The following is a 16594-nucleotide window of genomic DNA, read 5'->3' as shown; positions in this document are numbered from 1 at the left end:
GTCATTGAGTCTCTCACACTTCCATGTGATTTGCAAGTTGCAACCTTTCATCTTCCTGTTCAGCTTTTGCAATTCTCCAACAACTTTCGCAAAGACAAAACTAAAGGCAAACAACACAAATACTCACACTTCCTTGTGATTTGCAAGTTGTAACCTTTCATCTTTCTCAATTTTCCAACAACAACTTTCACAAAGACAAAGCTAAAAGAGCTCACACACAACACAAATACTTTGACAACTTTTCTTAGTTAATATACTACAACCTACAAGTAAAATATTCCATTATTGTCTTATTAATATTCCCACCTTACCTTAACCTTCAATTGATGAATGCTTTGCTTATTCTTTCAATTTTTTTCAATGATATATAGGGTGAAGACATATTCATCTTTATGGGAAAAATCATCTACAATTGATACGTATTTTAAAAGAAAAGCTATTGGAGCTCCTTAAGCTAGTAACTCCCCAACTTTTCCATTAACCATATAAATAGTAAACACTAAACAACCTCAATCTAAAGTTCCTAGAGTAGAAGAAAATTAAATTGATATCTTTTCACTAGAGAAAGATCTAGGAAAATATATTTCTATTTGGCAATATCATGTTGACCAATTTGACCAAATTCGTAGAACTTATATAAAAGTTGGACCATATCAACCTACTAATATAATGTTTCCACCTTCTAATATTGGAAATCATGGTCGACACTTTCAACCTTTTTGGTTTAAAAAGTTTCCTAGTTGGTTAGAATATTCACTCCACAAGGATGCTACATTTTGTTTACCTTGATACTTGTTCAATAATAAGCATGGTGATCAAAATGATGGAATAAATTCTTTTGATAAAGGAGGATTTAGGAATTGGAAAGAAAAAAAATCAATAATGGAAAGAATTGTGCATTTTTATGTCATGAAGGAGTTAGGCCTAATTCACTACATAAAAGACATTAAAAAGTTTTGTGATGATTTAATGGTTTAGTCTCAACATATTGAGAAGGTATTCAATAGGTAAAGTGTTGAAATTATTGCAAATAATCGCTTATGCCTAAAAGCTTCCAATGATGTAGCTCTACGACTCACATTTCAAGCATGTACTTTTAAATGTGATGATAAAAGTCTTCACTCATTGAATAGAGGAAACTTATTTAGCTTATAAATTATTACAATTGCTAACGTTATTTTTGACAATGCTCCTAAAATTGTTCGATATATCTCAACCAATATTAAAAAAAGTTATTATATAATTTTGGTAGAAATATGTATGTTGCAATAGGTGAAGAGATTGGTGATAATGGATGAATATTTTTTTTAAATAATTAAAAAATAAAAATCACAATATTACATGTGACATACATTTAACGTGATTAGTATAATACTAACGAAAAAAACTAATCATTACATTATTTTAAAAAAGTGAAAATCGAAATGAAATCAATCAAAATACAAAAACCTAATTAAAATTTTCGAACAAAAATAGGACCGAATATTTTAATTCTTAAGTTTTGGTATAGTTTCCTCAATTGCATTAAAAAAAAAATAATATTCATCGCGGTGAAGACGAAAACCATGGGAGTGGAAAAAGAAATTCCCGGCCGAATGTTTGAAAGAAACTGAAGCCCAGCCCAAACACGACGACAACTCACACAAAGGTGTTCACCGAAAACCTAGTTAGTGCTCTTTCTGTCTTTGTCTTCGGCTCTATTCTCTCTCCATAGCTCTCCGCACCTTGCAGATCTCGATCTGCAACAATGGCTTCCAGAAAATCCGACAACCCTCAGTCTGGCGACGGCGCCAGTCCCGGGTTTGCTCCTTTAACCGCTCTTTCTTGTTATCCGTCACATTCACGCCTCTATTCTCACTTTCCCCTTTTTCTGCAGGAAAATCTTCATCGGAGGGTTAGCCAGAGACACCACCCTAGGTCATAAAACCACACACTTTCTTGATTTGTTGATTTTCTTATATTCGATTTCTTAATTTCCATCGACTTTTGTTAATTTTCTTTGATTCGTTTCGGTCATGTTCACTGATTCGATTTGCTAAATTTGTCAGAAACGTTTGTGAATTACTTCGAAAAGTATGGCGAGATAACGGACTCCGTTATCATGAAGGACCGTCAAACGGGTCGACCCAGGGGCTTCGGGTTCATCACCTACGCTGACCCCTCCGTCGTTGACCAAGTCATTCAGGAGAACCACATCATCAACGGGAAGCAGGTACACTTTTTTCTTCACTCTTTTCCCGCGTTATGGGCAGAAATCCACCGTTTTGATTCTTTCTTTGCGTTTTGCTCCTCCCAGGTCGAGATCAAGAGGACCATTCCCAAGGGGTCGTCGCAGGCTAATGACTTCAAAACCAAGAAGATCTTCGTCGGCGGTATTCCAACATCAGTATCCGAAGGTCCAATTCTCGTTTACATAATACTAATAATTATGACTTTGTTTATCCATTATCCATGTTTATGTTGTTTTAGATAAAAACAGTGCGGGGAAACCCTAATTTTGATCACAAATGCTCATCATAGAATTGTTCACGAAAGGTTACACATGCTATGCTTGGTTTGAGTTCTCGTTCCGTTCTGTTAACGGCAGTGATATGTGAGAGTAGAGTTTGCACGTGCCTTGGAAAGAGGGATTGGGGTAAAACACACATGCGCTTAATCTTGTATAGTATTGTGGAAATGTTAGTAACATAATAATTATAGTCATTTTACTGTATTATTTGTTACCATTTCCTTTTTTGTAAAAAATATAAAAATAGAGATCAACCTTAATTTTGACCATACGGAATTCAGCTCGTGACAAAAATCTTAGCATCACTAATGTTTTTTGGCAACACTAGAAATTAAGCACTGAATGCAACAATTGTTGGCCATATTATATATGTTTAGAATTTAAGCACATGACACTCTGGTGTCTGAAAAAACAATGAGCGTGAATGATTTGATTAGGTTTTGTGTTTTTAGGGGACTAGGGTGAGAATTTTGCGTTCTTGGGATCGGTGATCTGTCTTGTGTAGAATTTAACTTGGATAAACCGGTGTATACTTATTGATTCTGTGGAACTTATTGTGTGGTTTGATTTATATTTGTTTTGTGCATTGCAGATGAGTTCAAGAACTTCTTCTCCAAGTATGGGAAGGTGGTAGAGCATGAGATTATACGGGACCACACCACAAAGCGATCAAGGGGGTTTGGCTTTATAGTATTTGATAGTGAAAAGGTTGTGGATAATATTTTGGCAGATGGGAACATGATTGATATGGCTGGTACTCAGGTGAGCTGTGTTTGGTTCTTTAGGATATTTCACGTGTTTGAAAAAGATGAGGTAGGTGGTCTGTTTCAATGGCAAAAGATTTGTTCTGAACGGGTTTTGCTTCTAGATGATTTATTATGTGAATTCATGCTTTCGTTACTAAATTATTGCTATTGCTGGTCTTAGACAGTGAGGTTGCTTCAGGTTTATTATTTGTCCGTGCAACCCAGGCAAAATAAAATTATACTTATAAATAAACCTAGGTTGACTCACTTCTTTGTTGTAGGTTGAGATCAAGAAGGCTGAACCAAAGAAATCCTCGAACCCAGCTTCTCTTGCTCCGTTTGCTAGTGACTCTAGGGCACGTTCTTACAATGATGGATTCAGTGGATTTGGTGATTCTTATGGAAGTTTTGGTGGAAGTGGGTATGGTCCTGGTTCTTATAGGTCACTTGGTGGAGGATTTGGGGGTAGGCTTGGTGATTATGGTGGGTATGGGGCTGGAGATGACTTTGGTGGTAGTTTTGGGGGCTATGGTGGAAGTGGTGCTGGTGGCTATGCTGGCTTTCGAGGAGAATCATCCTTTGGCTACTCTAGTCGCTATGGATCATACATGGGTGGTCTTGGTGCTGGTTATGGCAGCAGTGGGTTAGCTGCATATGGACGAGGTGTTGGGGGCTATGGAAGCTACGGTGGTCCAGGAACTGGTGGGGGCTATGAATCAGGCCCGGCTGCTGGTTATGGTGGGGCTGGAGGTGGTGGAGTGTATCCCAGTAGGGGAAGCTATGGTGGCAGTAGTCGTTACCATCCATACACAAGATAGTTTGATTACTAAGCTTTGCAGTAGAATTTGCATGCAGGTTTAAGCATTTTCTAGACACAAAGCACTTACTGCAGGTGACCACTTTCTAGAAGTCAGACGAGCCACTAGCATGTCTGTTTTATCTAATGCTTAGACAACCGAAGGTAGAAACAACATCAGTCTAGAGCTTCCTGAGCATCATCGATCTAGAGATTCCCCATCAGTTATCAGCCTATACGATTTTAGATAGGCACATTGTGCTTTTGTGATATTCTGATGTTTGCAAGTTAGTCTGTCACAATTCTGGATATAATATTTAGTTAGAATCGTGGTGGAGTTGTGTGATTGTGTATTATTGTAGGTCATACTTACTAGAAATTTGTTTAAAAGAGTACTTGTTCTCCATCTTTCCTTAAGTTGTGTTTGGCTAGCCAATGTTAAAGATGCTGACTCAACCTTTTCAGGTAAAACTAGTTGCTACAGTTGTGATTTAGTTACTTGCCTAGTTAGATCATATCCACGAGATAGATCTTAATTAGTCTTGACAGGGTTCTCATGTCACTCTTCTTAAGGGGCTCTTTTGACAGCATTCCGTCTTAGCTAGCATTCGTAAATTGGATCATAGAGAGGCAGATTACTAATATGAACTCTTTCTCTAAGACCCTTAAGATATTTTTAGCGTTTAGCATCGGAAAGTAGTAGTATTTTCTCCATGTACAGAGGGGAGTTAAATTCAGAAACTATATGACGTTGCCAATTAGACATTTTATATCCTATGATTCTATTACTACCTCTGCACTTAAATATGAGGAAAATTAATTAACTAGTTTCAAACTTGTCAAGAATAGCAAGTCATTTAATATTGTCGTTTTCATAATATACGCAAGTATTTTATTCTAAATTATCCTCAATTGTATATGTTGATGGTGGTGCTTAGGGTTAAAGATAAGGGTTGAGGTTGTTGAAATTAATTTTTGTTTATATTCGAGTCCGTAGGGAATATTGTCTGCATTTGTTTGTGTTGGACATAGTCTAGGGGTGCCTGATTTGATGAGAAGTAGTTTTAGGTGCTTACAGCTTGTTTGTTTGGATATATTATGGATGATGGTACTAACTACTATTCCAGATTTGGTGGTTTTTCATAGCCCTCTTCAACCCTTTAACATACATACATACATACACCGTTTCAACCTGGAATACGGGGCCAGTACGAACATTGATACACCCTTTCCTCTTGTAGTCAGAGATCACTGATACACTAAATTTGTTCATTCATTGATTATTAAAATGTGTTGTGGCCGAAAATGGTGTTTTCAGAAGCTGTTGGAGTGGCTGCCACCCTTCCTGGTTTTTTGTTTAGAAGCTCGTTCCCCCCCTATTAAATAATTCTCTTGTAATTAAATTTCTTGTAAATCAAAATTGACAAACTGTTTCTGCTGTTCTTATTATATCTTTTCATAGATTTTAATAAGTTGGTAAGCAGTCTAACAAGAACTAATATATTTTTAAATACTAACCCTTTAAAATTCAAAGCAAAATATTATTTTTGTAAATAAGTTGGTAAAATTAGTGAATTTGTAATGCTTCAGACTACGGCAATACAGATAAATACTTCAATGATATTAAGGATTTTAGTTTTTTAAAATATGTATTGTACTCTCTTTAACGCAGTAGTATTATTAAATATTAATAAGCGAAAAATAAATATTTAAAATAGTATTAAAAGAGATATAATAGTTTATTAATTTAAAGAATTTATTGTAGTTGAAAGGTTTTTTCAAATATAAATTTGGTAAATAATTGTTAAGAAAACATTAAACAATTTTTTTTAATTTTATATAAAGTCGTTATTATACTATAAACCGGTTAATATATAATGATTATTCTTTAAACAAATTTGTTAAAAATATTTTATATTTGTTATGTACATGATTTTGATTATATACGAGAAATTTTAAAATAATTCTAAAAAATAAAAATAGAAGTAGAATAGATATATTTAGGTTAAATTGTTCCATTGGTCCCAAATTTCGTATGAAAATTTGAATTTGGTCTCTCATTTGAAAAAAGTGTTAAATAGGTCTCTAATTTTGGAAAGTTGTCTCAATGAAGTTTCTTCCGTTAAAAATGCAGAAACAATGTTAAGAGCACAGTGACGTGGAAATGGTAGACTGAAACGTGTCATTTATATTTAAATTTATTGAAAAACAGTTCAGAATTGCTATATATAACTGCAATTAATCATTCATAAACCCCTGTGTTCATCTTGCTGCGTCTGCGTGTGGGGAAAATGTCGTGTGGACAGTGTTCATCCTGCAATGGTGGCGAAAATCAAAACCTAAGTGCGTCGTTTTGTGGTGGAAGTGGGTCTACAGATTTGGGCGTGTCAGTGATGTGCTATTGTGGAGAGAAAGCAGCATTGAGAACTGCAAGAACATTGAAGAACAAGGGCAAAAAATTTTGGGGCTGCCCTAAGTATAAGGTGAGTTTAGGTGAGTTACATGGAAACTTTGGTTTGAAGAAGCTGAGGATTTAACGTTTTTTTATTGAAGGTAACATTATTTTGTGAATTTGGAACAGAGTGGAAGTGATCAATGTGGTGACTGCAATTATTTCAAATGGTTTACTGATAATGAGATCGAGGAAAAGGGTTGGAGCAGTCAGAAAATTGAAGGAATGGGTGGTGGGAAGCTGAAAATTGAAGAAATGGGTTGTGATGGGAAGCTGAGTATCAAGAACGTTGAAGAAATGGGTTGTGGTGGGAAAAAGAATGCAGAAAAGGCTGCTGCAGTGAGGTCTGTGGTGGCAGAAGAAATGGAGAAATGTATGAAGTCAATTGAAAACACTGCTGCAGTGAGGTCTGTGGTGGCAGAAGAAATGGAGAAATGTATGAAGTCAATTGAAAATAGGCTAACAGTGTTGACAGTGGTAGTTGGAGTTTTGTGTGTATTGAATATCATTGTAGTGTATGTGTTGGTTACAAAAGCATGAGTCTTTTTTTTAGTTCATGTACGTGGTTTGTGTTGTTATTGTAATGTTTTATTATGAATGAAAAGTTTTCGAACCTGTAGTTTCATTATTCGCACCTCTTTTATAAATTTATAAGTAACAAAATAAGGAAAAGAGAAATAAGCTTGAGCACTTAATCTTGATAAACAAATAATGACCCCTGGTTATATTGATAAACATGTAGTGCTCCAGCACTCAAACATTCAACATCACAAAATAAATATGGTCCACCATGTAAACCTGTTACAGCACCAAAATAATGGTCCATAAATGGATTTGATGATCCACACAACAAAAACAGCAGCTGCTTTTAAGTGTTTACAAATATGGTTCAAAATAGGAGTTCAAAAAAAAAAACTACATCAAATCTTGATCCATGTCATGGTTTCCATATGCGTCCCCTCCTTGCATTCAGCTTGGGCCTAATGGGTGCTGTATGACGTGGTGCTTGTGATGGTCTGTTTGGTTGGGCAGATGAGGGTGGGTGTTGTTGAGATGATTGAGCAGAAGGCAGTGGTTGTGGGTTTGGTTGTTGAGATGATTGAGTAGCAGCCACTGATGGTGGGTTTGGTTGTTGAGATGATTGAGTAGCAGCCACTGATGGTGGGTTTGGTTGTTGAGATGATTGAGTAGCAGCCACTGATGGTGGGTTTGGTTGTTGAGATGATTGAGCAGCAACCACTGATGGTGGGTTTTGTTGTTGGGATGATTGAGCAGAAGCCACTGGTGGTGGGGGGTTCTGTTGTTGGGATGATTGAGCAGAAGCCACTGGTGGTGGGGGGTTGTGTTGTTGAGCTGATTCAGTAGAAGGCACTGTTGTTGGTGGGTTTGGTTGATTGGATGCTTCAGATATTGTCTTCAAATGTGCCTTATATTGGGAGCACTTACTTTTGTTGTGACCAAGTTGCCTACAAAATCCACATCTTTTTCTTAATCCAGCATTTGTTATCTGCGTTTCATCTTTCCTAAGCTCCCAATCTTGTAATCTTCTCTTCTTCTTTGGTCTTCCTGGCATAATTCTCTTCTCAGGTGGCAACAAATCAGGATATGGTGTTATATCCCATAGATTCTGACCATTGATGGGGAATATGATTGAGGAATAGGTTTCCTCGTAGGTGCTCTTCCTAAACCAAGTAGAGATGAATTCTTCTCCATTAATCCCCAAGAACTTCATTGCAGAAAGAGAATGGCAGCACGGAATCCCACTTATGCTCCATTTTCGACATGTGCATGATGCCTCGTCTATGTTAACCACAAACTTGTCCCTAATTTGTGAGACATGCCTGACCTCAAAGATTTTTTCTGCTGACCAGCTGTGTAAGTGGAAGAAAAATACATTAGAAAACATGCATGTACATGTAAAGTATTACAAGCAGACAACCAAACACAAACTTACTTAGGGATCCAATTTTTTGTCATCTTTGATTCACTTTCAAACCTGCTATAAATCTTAGGACAGATTGCACGTCTATATCTTTGACACTTTTCTCTGTTGGCTGCCCATCTATTCATCAGGTAAAGTCTGATTTCTTCAAGCATCTTGATTATTGACTTAGTCCTTGTACTGACCAAGACACTATTAAAAGCCTCTGACATATTGTTCACTATTGTATCACATTGGGCACCAGGAGTGAATCGAGAACGTGACCAATATCTATTAAACAATACACAATACATTAGTGTGATTACATAATAATGAATTAAGATGTGTTAAAAAGTGAGTTCAGACCTTGGCGGAATTGCAATCAAGTATTTGAATGCCTCAACATTCAGTTCTTTAATTTTCCTCATTTCCTGCTCCCAAGCCTCTGGATGTGTGGCAGATGCAGCGCTCCACATTAGTCGTTTGAGGTTCTTACCAGGAAATCTCTTCCTGAAATTGGCATACAAATGCCTCACGCAAAATCTTTGATCTACACCAGGAAGTAGATCTTGAATAGCAGGTAACAGACCCTGCATTCACAAAAGATGGTTATATTGAAACTGAAATCACAAAAGTTAATGTTCTAATACGAAACTGAATTGAAAGGAGTTGGTCTGATATGAATGTTTGTACCTTTTGTTGGTCTGATATGAATGTGCACCCTCCACATAGTTGTTTACCACCTAGATCTTCAATCAATAGGTCTAAAAACCAAGTCCATGCCTCCTTATTCTCCACCTCAACGACAACATAGGCAATGGGTAGGATCTGGTCATTCCCATCTCTACCTATAGCTGTTAACAACTCTCCTCTGTATTTCCCCTTCAAAAAACAACCATCTAATCCTATAATAGGCCTGCAAGACATGAAGCTGTCCTTACATGCCTTGAAACATGTATAAAACCTCTCAAAAATGGGTTCACCTTCATTTTCCTTGACCTTCAGTTTAACAGTTGATCCAGGATTTGTTTTGAGCAGCTCATGGGCGTAGTCGTACAACCTCTTATATTGGTCTTTAAAGGATCCCTCAACACTTTCTGTTGCTAATGCCCTTGCCCTGTAAGCCATACCTCTGGAAATACCAATGTTCCACTTTCTACTCACTTCATCTCGAATCTCAACTCCCTTTGTCCTTGGATTCTGTCTAACTGTTTTCTCAACTTTTTTACTTAACCATTTAGCATTGATCAAACGAAGGTTAAATTCTCTACTGCAGGTATGGGTATCAACTATTTTCCTCAACTGCCAAGAGTTAACTGCTTGCATATAACCACAGTAAGCAAGCCATGGGCATTTTTCCTTAGCACCCAGACACTTCACTCGCACTCTCTCCTGTCATTTTTAACTATTTTAAGACTTCTACCATTTTCCAATGCGTAGCTTCTTATGGCTTCAACAAAATCCCCCTTCTCACTAAAATACGTACCTACTTCTCATTGATATTCTCTCATGCGTTTTGGCATTACAAAGGTTCGAAATCTTCCATATCCCTCCCTTTCTTCACTGTCACCTTCATCTTCCTCAGCTTCACCAATATCACTTCCCAATTCTTCGGATACCCATTCATCGTCTGACAACCCCCTGTCCAACGTTTGCGGTCCCTGCTCACTGTATTCACTTCCCTCACTACTATCCATGTCTGTTGTATCAGTTGCCCTTCAATTCCTACTTGGGCCAGCAAAGTCTTCTCCTATACCTCCAACTTCAACTTCTATGTTACCCACCAATTCTTCATGATCATCTTCCACATCACCTTCAACATTGATATCAACTAAACCTGCAGTACCAACCTGGTTGTCGTCACTGCTATCATTAGGACCAGAATCATTCCAACTTTCAACGCCCTCCTCTAAGTCTGCTTCAACTTCCTTGTCAACATCAACTTCTTTACCTGAGTGACCACTATCATGTCCCTCGGCTTCATTAACTTCAACTACTTCATCTTCCCCCTTATCATGTTCTGCATGCAACTCAACACCACCATCATGTCCCTTATTCAATTGACCTTCGTTCCCACTGTCATTTCCCTTATTCAAGTCACCTTCATGCACACTCTGAACTCCTTTTTCTCCCTCACCTTCATGCACACTCTGACCTCTTTTATCTCCCTCACCTTCATGCACACTCTGAACTCCTTTATCTCCCTCACCTTCATGCACACTCTCAGGTTCTGGCACACCATCTACAGTCTCCTTCTCACTCATAATGTCCACCATATTGATGTCATTCCCACCACCTTCAACACCATCTCCATCATGGGAAAAGTATTCCAACATCTCTATAATTTCTGGTTCACATATCTTATGTATGACAAACAGATGAACCTCACCATTTAGCCTAGCTAAGGTAACCATATTCATGGCCCCACGATCATCACACAAAATCTCCAACCTATCCTCCAATACAGAACCACCTCCCACACAGTACCAAAGTTCATTCTCTCCCATATACCCCATCTCCCTCAAAATACCCACAACCTCAAAATAGCTCCAGCGGTCAGGGTCACACGAAAGTCTAGAAACCTCACCCTCGTATTTCAGTTTACCATCATTAACGAATTTCCCTCCATGGTGAAAAACGACGTCAAACTTGTCGTCCCCCATCATGCACAAAAATATATAACCACAAACACCTATATAACCACATACACCTATATAAGCACATACACATATACAATAAAGTAAAAAACATCCAAACAGAAAAGGGAAAACAATTATCAAAGGGGGGGACCACAGGGGAACACAAATTCGAACATGGTGGTGGGTCATACACCGAACTTTAATAAAGTTCCAATATTTAAACCACAAACAATCAGATCATACTTCGCTTTCCTAATAAACAATCAATTAAACGGTGCATGTCGACAGGAATGGGAACTTCGAGCTGAGATGTTTAACTCACCTGACACTTCACCGCTTCCACCGAGATCGCAATTCCAATACGAACACTATGATTTCACCTCTTCGAAAGCCAAGTTTCCAGCACAAACATCCCACACCCTCGCGATGCTTCTGTTCGAAAGCCAAGTTTCCAACACCTCCTCCTCCGATTTCAAAAAACCCTAGACGAACCCTGAATCCCAATTTCGCCCTTTCTCTTTTATTACAACCCTTTCACTTTCAGTTTTATTACACAGCTTAATTACAGCTTAATCCCAAAAATATTTTCTTACATCATTTAATAAATTATTTATTAATAACAGTAATTATTAAACCATTTCATATTTCCACGTGTACCACATTCAATATGCCACCTCACTGTTCAGTTCCGTCTACCATTTCCACGTCACTGTGCTCTTAACGCCGTTTCTGCATTTTTAACGGAAGGGGCTTCATTGAGACAACTTTCCAAAATTAGGGACCTATTTAACACTTTTTTCAAATGAGGGACCAAATTCAAATTTTCATACGAAATTTGGGACCAATGGAACAATTTAACCATATATTTAATATTTTGTAGTTATTTTTAAAAATATTTTTTTGAAGGTTTTATTAGAAATTATTAGATGTTTGACTAAATGTAAATACCTTTAAAAATACATTTCCTCCTTCCCCATCCAACGCCATTCCCTCTTTTCCGCTCCATACACACTCTCAATAACATATCTCCTTTTAATTAATTAAACAAGAGAAAATTTCATTTATCTATACCTGTATATTCATTTTTTTTTTACATTTTTTTTCAATTTCATCTATAAGTAATTATTATTTTAAACTAAAATAATTACATTTCTAACTTTGATTATTTTATAAATTAAAATAATTATTTTGGCATATTATCCTTTTACTAACTACTTTTAAAATTTACAATAAAAAATTATACAAACTATTAATTTTTATATTCATTTTAAAAGATATATTTCATTGTTTAATAAATGTTTACTAAAAGAAAGTATATACATGTATATCCACTTTTAACAGATAATAAAAAATGGCTCTTCTATTTATTATTAAAATGAAAAATGATATTAAATTTACTAGAAAATATATTCCTAAAAAATAATTATAAGAAATAGTTATAAAATTCAAAATAAAATAATTAATATATATAAGGATAAAATCAATATATACACTGAAAACAGAGTACAGATCATTTACTTACATGTCATCACCTTTATTAATAGTTATAATATAAATATAGATTATGGGTAATTAAAAAATTAAATCATAATTTTTTATAAAAATAAATATAAATAATTTATAATTTCATTTTAGGCAAACTTTTTTATTACAATAAGTCAATTTAATTTAAAAAGCATAAAAATATTATTAAATTAAAAAATCATAAAAATAACTAATATATATATATATATTTATTTATTGTAAGGTTCAATTATTTTCTGCTCTTATTTTTAAGGGCTGCCCCTAATCAGTTGGGCCTAAAGGCTGGCCCATAGGTGCCAAGGTCCCTCATTCTGCACTCACTTGCCAAAATCAGTGCCACAAAAGCTCTGCTAGGGTTTGAGTCTTACCTTTCTTTGCGTTATTCAATCCATGTAAGTTGATTCTACATCCGTACCTTTTTCATTCCCAGCTCTGTCATCATGATTCTAACTAGGATTCACTGTTTTATAGATCGTGAATCTGCTCCATGGTCGGTAGTACTCACTTGCTTGGGTGTCGGGATTTTCTGCTAGCTTTTTCCAGGTAAGGGAAGCTAAGGTTTATGTATTTAAAGTTATTTTGCCGATTTTTTGTCTGTTTGTATGGCTGTGATGCTTGAATGAGGTTGTTGGTCGAATAGAAATGTATGGTGTGTGAGTTTGTTTGATTGATGTGGCGCTACTCTTTGCATTGCACACTTTTCGTAAAATGAAGATTCCTACTGCGTTTACCGTTGGATCGAGCTGAAATTTTAACAGTTGATTCTTAACACAAAATTCTTGACTTTGACCAGTCAGATCTTTAATCGGAGCTCTGTAGTGAGAGCAGTTTTTATCGCAAGGTCACTGTAGTTTGGTTGTTGACAACACTACACACTTTTTGTAAAATGAAAGTTACTACTTCGTTAACCGTTGGATCGAGCTGATATGTTAACAACTGATCCTTAACACATAGTTTTTGACTTTGAACGGGTCGATCTTGAAGCAGAGCTCTGTAGTGAGAGCATTTATAACATCCCTCCAACTGAGAGCATGTTAGGTCTGCAGCCCAATACACCCCAACCCCTCGCCCCAAGTGTCCCCCCACTTTGCAAGGCAAGTTGTTGTCAGTGGGTATCCAAACCTGACCTTTAACACCCTCTCAACAAGAGAGATGTCACCAGTTGTGCTGCGCAAGATCACTGTAGTTTGGTTGTTGACAACATTGACCTTTGTTGCTTGTTTGGTGTACAACTTTCTTTATAGTTATTCAATGAAGTTGGTTCTTGTTTCATTTGATTCTTGATTCAATCATATTTAATTTGAATATAAATACAAAAATTTTCTGAGCTTTACACAAGCTGTAGTTTTATTTCTAAAATCTCAAAATTGTTTGCATAATGTGATGTTAAGTTGGATTGCTATGTTAAAGCATGAGATGAATGAATATGCACAAATAAGAGGGTGTATGAGTTGTGAATGATGAACTTGGATAAATCTCGGCATGTGATTTCAATGAAATGGTTGATATTAAAATGGCATGGTATTGGTATGAGGTGAAATTCTATATTCGTGAATTGGCAAGAAGGAGTTGGTATGAATTTCACATGTGAGATGAATGAGGATTGGTTACAGAGGTTGGCATGAAATTTATATGTATGATGAGTATCCCTTTATTGTTTGATTATGATTGGTCTGTGGTCAGTGCGTAAATCCTCAAAATCTCTAGGTGAGATTTCAGGGTCGTGCTTCAATGGTTGAGACATAATTCCATGACCCCTGTTAGTGGAAGCTCATGGTGGTGCCCATCTATATAATTTGGTAAGGATTCAAGGTAAGGTTGCATCCTGACGCTCTAAGGAATCAGTTAGTCTCACATGACTGACTATTGTGGTGAGAGTAGCAAGAGGCCTGAAACTCATTAAGGGCTAACCTTGCGCGTGGGGGATTGAAACATTGTAACACTTGTAACACTTAGCTCGGGGGTGAGCACCTCGGGGGTGAGCAGGATAATCCACCACAAGTGCAAACATCCGTTGAATTCGACTAGATTATATGTAATCCGGATGAGTCGAGTCCAAGATTAGTGTGTTGTTTGAGAAGTCATAACATGATTGGTTGATATATACTGCTTGGATTGTGTAATAACATGTGATTGCATGATAAACAATTTCTACTCTAGCTTACCCTTCTGTTGTTTGTTGTATGTTCGTTATCTGTGGTTTTATCTTTTTGCGATGATCATCAATTTATTGATGTGAACAGATGCGAGGAACACCCATGGTCAACAAGGAGGTGATGATTCCGCTGCGTAGCCCACCTGGACTGGATTTTACTATTTTGGTCTTTCTGATAGGGTTATGGCCCATGTACTATTTTTTGTCCTTTAGTACCCTAATAACTACTGTCAAGTTCTTGTATTTTGTTTAGTCTTGGCATCTTGGTGTGCCTTGGATCCCTCTAAGTTTTTTTTGGATATTGTAAGAAGTCGTGGTTATACTCCAGGACCCATCTCTTATATTATCTGTGTGACATGTCATTTAATTAAAGTAATTATTTAATTGGGGTGTCACACACACACACACACACACACACACACACATATATATATATATATATATTATAGTTTTATTGTAATAATTTTTTATTTATTTTATAAGTAATTGTATCGTCCACCAATGACAACCGGTAGACGAGATCGCTTATATTGTAGAAATGCAAGAACACATTGGGTGATGACTTTAGCTGAAGCATACGATGTATAACTCGAAATGCTTGGATGGGGTGTTCAAGTGTTGGGATGAAGTTGTGTTTAGGTTACATTCAAAACCCTCAACACTCCAATTGTTAACTCATCGAAAGGAAGTCGGACATGCAAATCAGTCACGAGGGTAAAATATATGCAAAAAAAAATTAGAATGATAACCTTCTCGGTCATGACAAACATTATCTATGGTGCTAACCCTATCAATTGCTATGAATTTGTCGTTGACGTCACCTTCGAGAAAAGCAACACTCTCTCCAAAGGTACAAACTATGGACAACCACCTATACTTGGAGAAATACTATCTAACCAAAGGATTTACCGAATTGTACCCCTAATGAAGAGTTAAGTTGTCCTTGACCCTCTCTATAGATGAAGTACCCTAACCATTAACATCACCACTACCGGATGACTCCACTAACGACATTCCCAACCTACCTGATCTAGGGAAGGAGTTCTTGGTAGAAAATAGTCTAGCAAAGTGACTCTAGAAGCAATAGGTGGAGTACTCTCAACACTTAGTCTATTACCAATCCAAAGTAACCAAATACAATAATAGAATGGCCTCATTTATAGGAATCATGGCTGGCCAAATGAAATGAAAATGTATCATGAAATGAAATGGAGATGTAGCTTGGAGAAGAAGCACAAAGGTGGGCCGTGTGATACAAAGGAGGAAGGGATCTAATGCCATGTGGCAAAGTCACACTCTCTTTGCATACACCAAGTGGACAAGAGGCTCTCTAAAGCCTTGTCCTCCAAGCACCTAGATAATACCTAACAAGCAAAGAAACTGAAATTTTCTTTCCAAAAAATAGACTTTTAGATTAAGAGACCTCAAGCCTAGGGGGATACTATACCGATACACCATCAAGAGAATACCTAGGAAGCAAAAAAACCAAAATTTTCTTTCTAAGTAGACTTTCCAGATTACCAGACCTCAAACTTTGAGGCTAGTGTAACAAAAGGAACCTAATTGATGTCGTCAGCATGTAACAACATCATCTAGGTCCGATTTGCATGGAATAGATGAACATGGTACACAAGATCATAGTTGCTTAATCAAGGATTAAGGTAAATACTAGAGATCATAATACCCTAACCTAACCTATATTAGGTATGACTTAGGCAGCCTACGTAATTCATGTAAGGGTCCATGGAAATAGTATAGAAGACCAATTCAAGTAAGGGTCCGCAGATAAAACCTGTAACGGGTAGGAAATGAATATTGTAAATGAATATTTGCGGATAACGAGTACGAGTAT

General features: G+C 36.7%; 2 protein-coding genes across 2 annotated transcripts; both read left to right on the top strand.

Annotated features, from left to right (window-relative positions):
- The first annotated feature begins 1591 nt into the window (after nt 1-1591).
- Nucleotides 1592-5500, top strand: LOC114187270 (heterogeneous nuclear ribonucleoprotein A3). Its single transcript, XM_028075471.1, has 6 exons — nt 1592-1800; nt 1877-1917; nt 2049-2212; nt 2297-2396; nt 3102-3271; nt 3537-5500. Exons 1-6 carry the CDS (start codon nt 1748-1750, stop codon nt 4071-4073), a joined length of 1065 nt encoding a protein of 354 aa, XP_027931272.1. The 5' UTR covers nt 1592-1747; the 3' UTR covers nt 4074-5500.
- Nucleotides 5501-5898: 398 nt separating this feature from the next.
- LOC114187271 lies at nt 5899-7125 on the top strand. The gene is made up of 2 exons (XM_028075472.1): nt 5899-6534; nt 6633-7125. The coding sequence occupies exons 1-2, from the start codon at nt 6343-6345 to the stop codon at nt 7041-7043; spliced, it is 603 nt and encodes a 200-aa protein (XP_027931273.1). The 5' UTR covers nt 5899-6342; the 3' UTR covers nt 7044-7125.
- The last annotated feature ends 9469 nt before the right edge of the window (nt 7126-16594 follow it).

This window comes from Vigna unguiculata, chromosome 6 (genome assembly GCF_004118075.2).
Source record: "Vigna unguiculata cultivar IT97K-499-35 chromosome 6, ASM411807v1, whole genome shotgun sequence".
NCBI lineage: Eukaryota > Viridiplantae > Streptophyta > Magnoliopsida > Fabales > Fabaceae > Vigna > Vigna unguiculata.
The sequence above is the reverse complement of the archived record's forward strand: the minus strand, read 5'-3'. Positions and strand labels throughout refer to the sequence as shown.

Bases quoted from the DNA above. Each gene is read 5' to 3' on its own strand.
- LOC114187270 (XM_028075471.1), top strand. From the start codon at position 1,748: ATGGCTTCCAGAAAATCCGACAACCCTCAGTCTGGCGACGGCGCCAGT. The intron at 1,801-1,876 runs GTTTGCTCCTTT...CTTTTTCTGCAG, and splicing joins GGCGACGGCGCCAGTCCCGG to GAAAATCTTCATCGGAGGGT. The intron at 1,918-2,048 runs GTCATAAAACCA...TAAATTTGTCAG, and splicing joins AGCCAGAGACACCACCCTAG to AAACGTTTGTGAATTACTTC.
- LOC114187271 (XM_028075472.1), top strand. From the start codon at position 6,343: ATGTCGTGTGGACAGTGTTCATCCTGCAATGGTGGCGAAAATCAAAAC. The intron at 6,535-6,632 runs GTGAGTTTAGGT...AATTTGGAACAG, and splicing joins GGGGCTGCCCTAAGTATAAG to AGTGGAAGTGATCAATGTGG.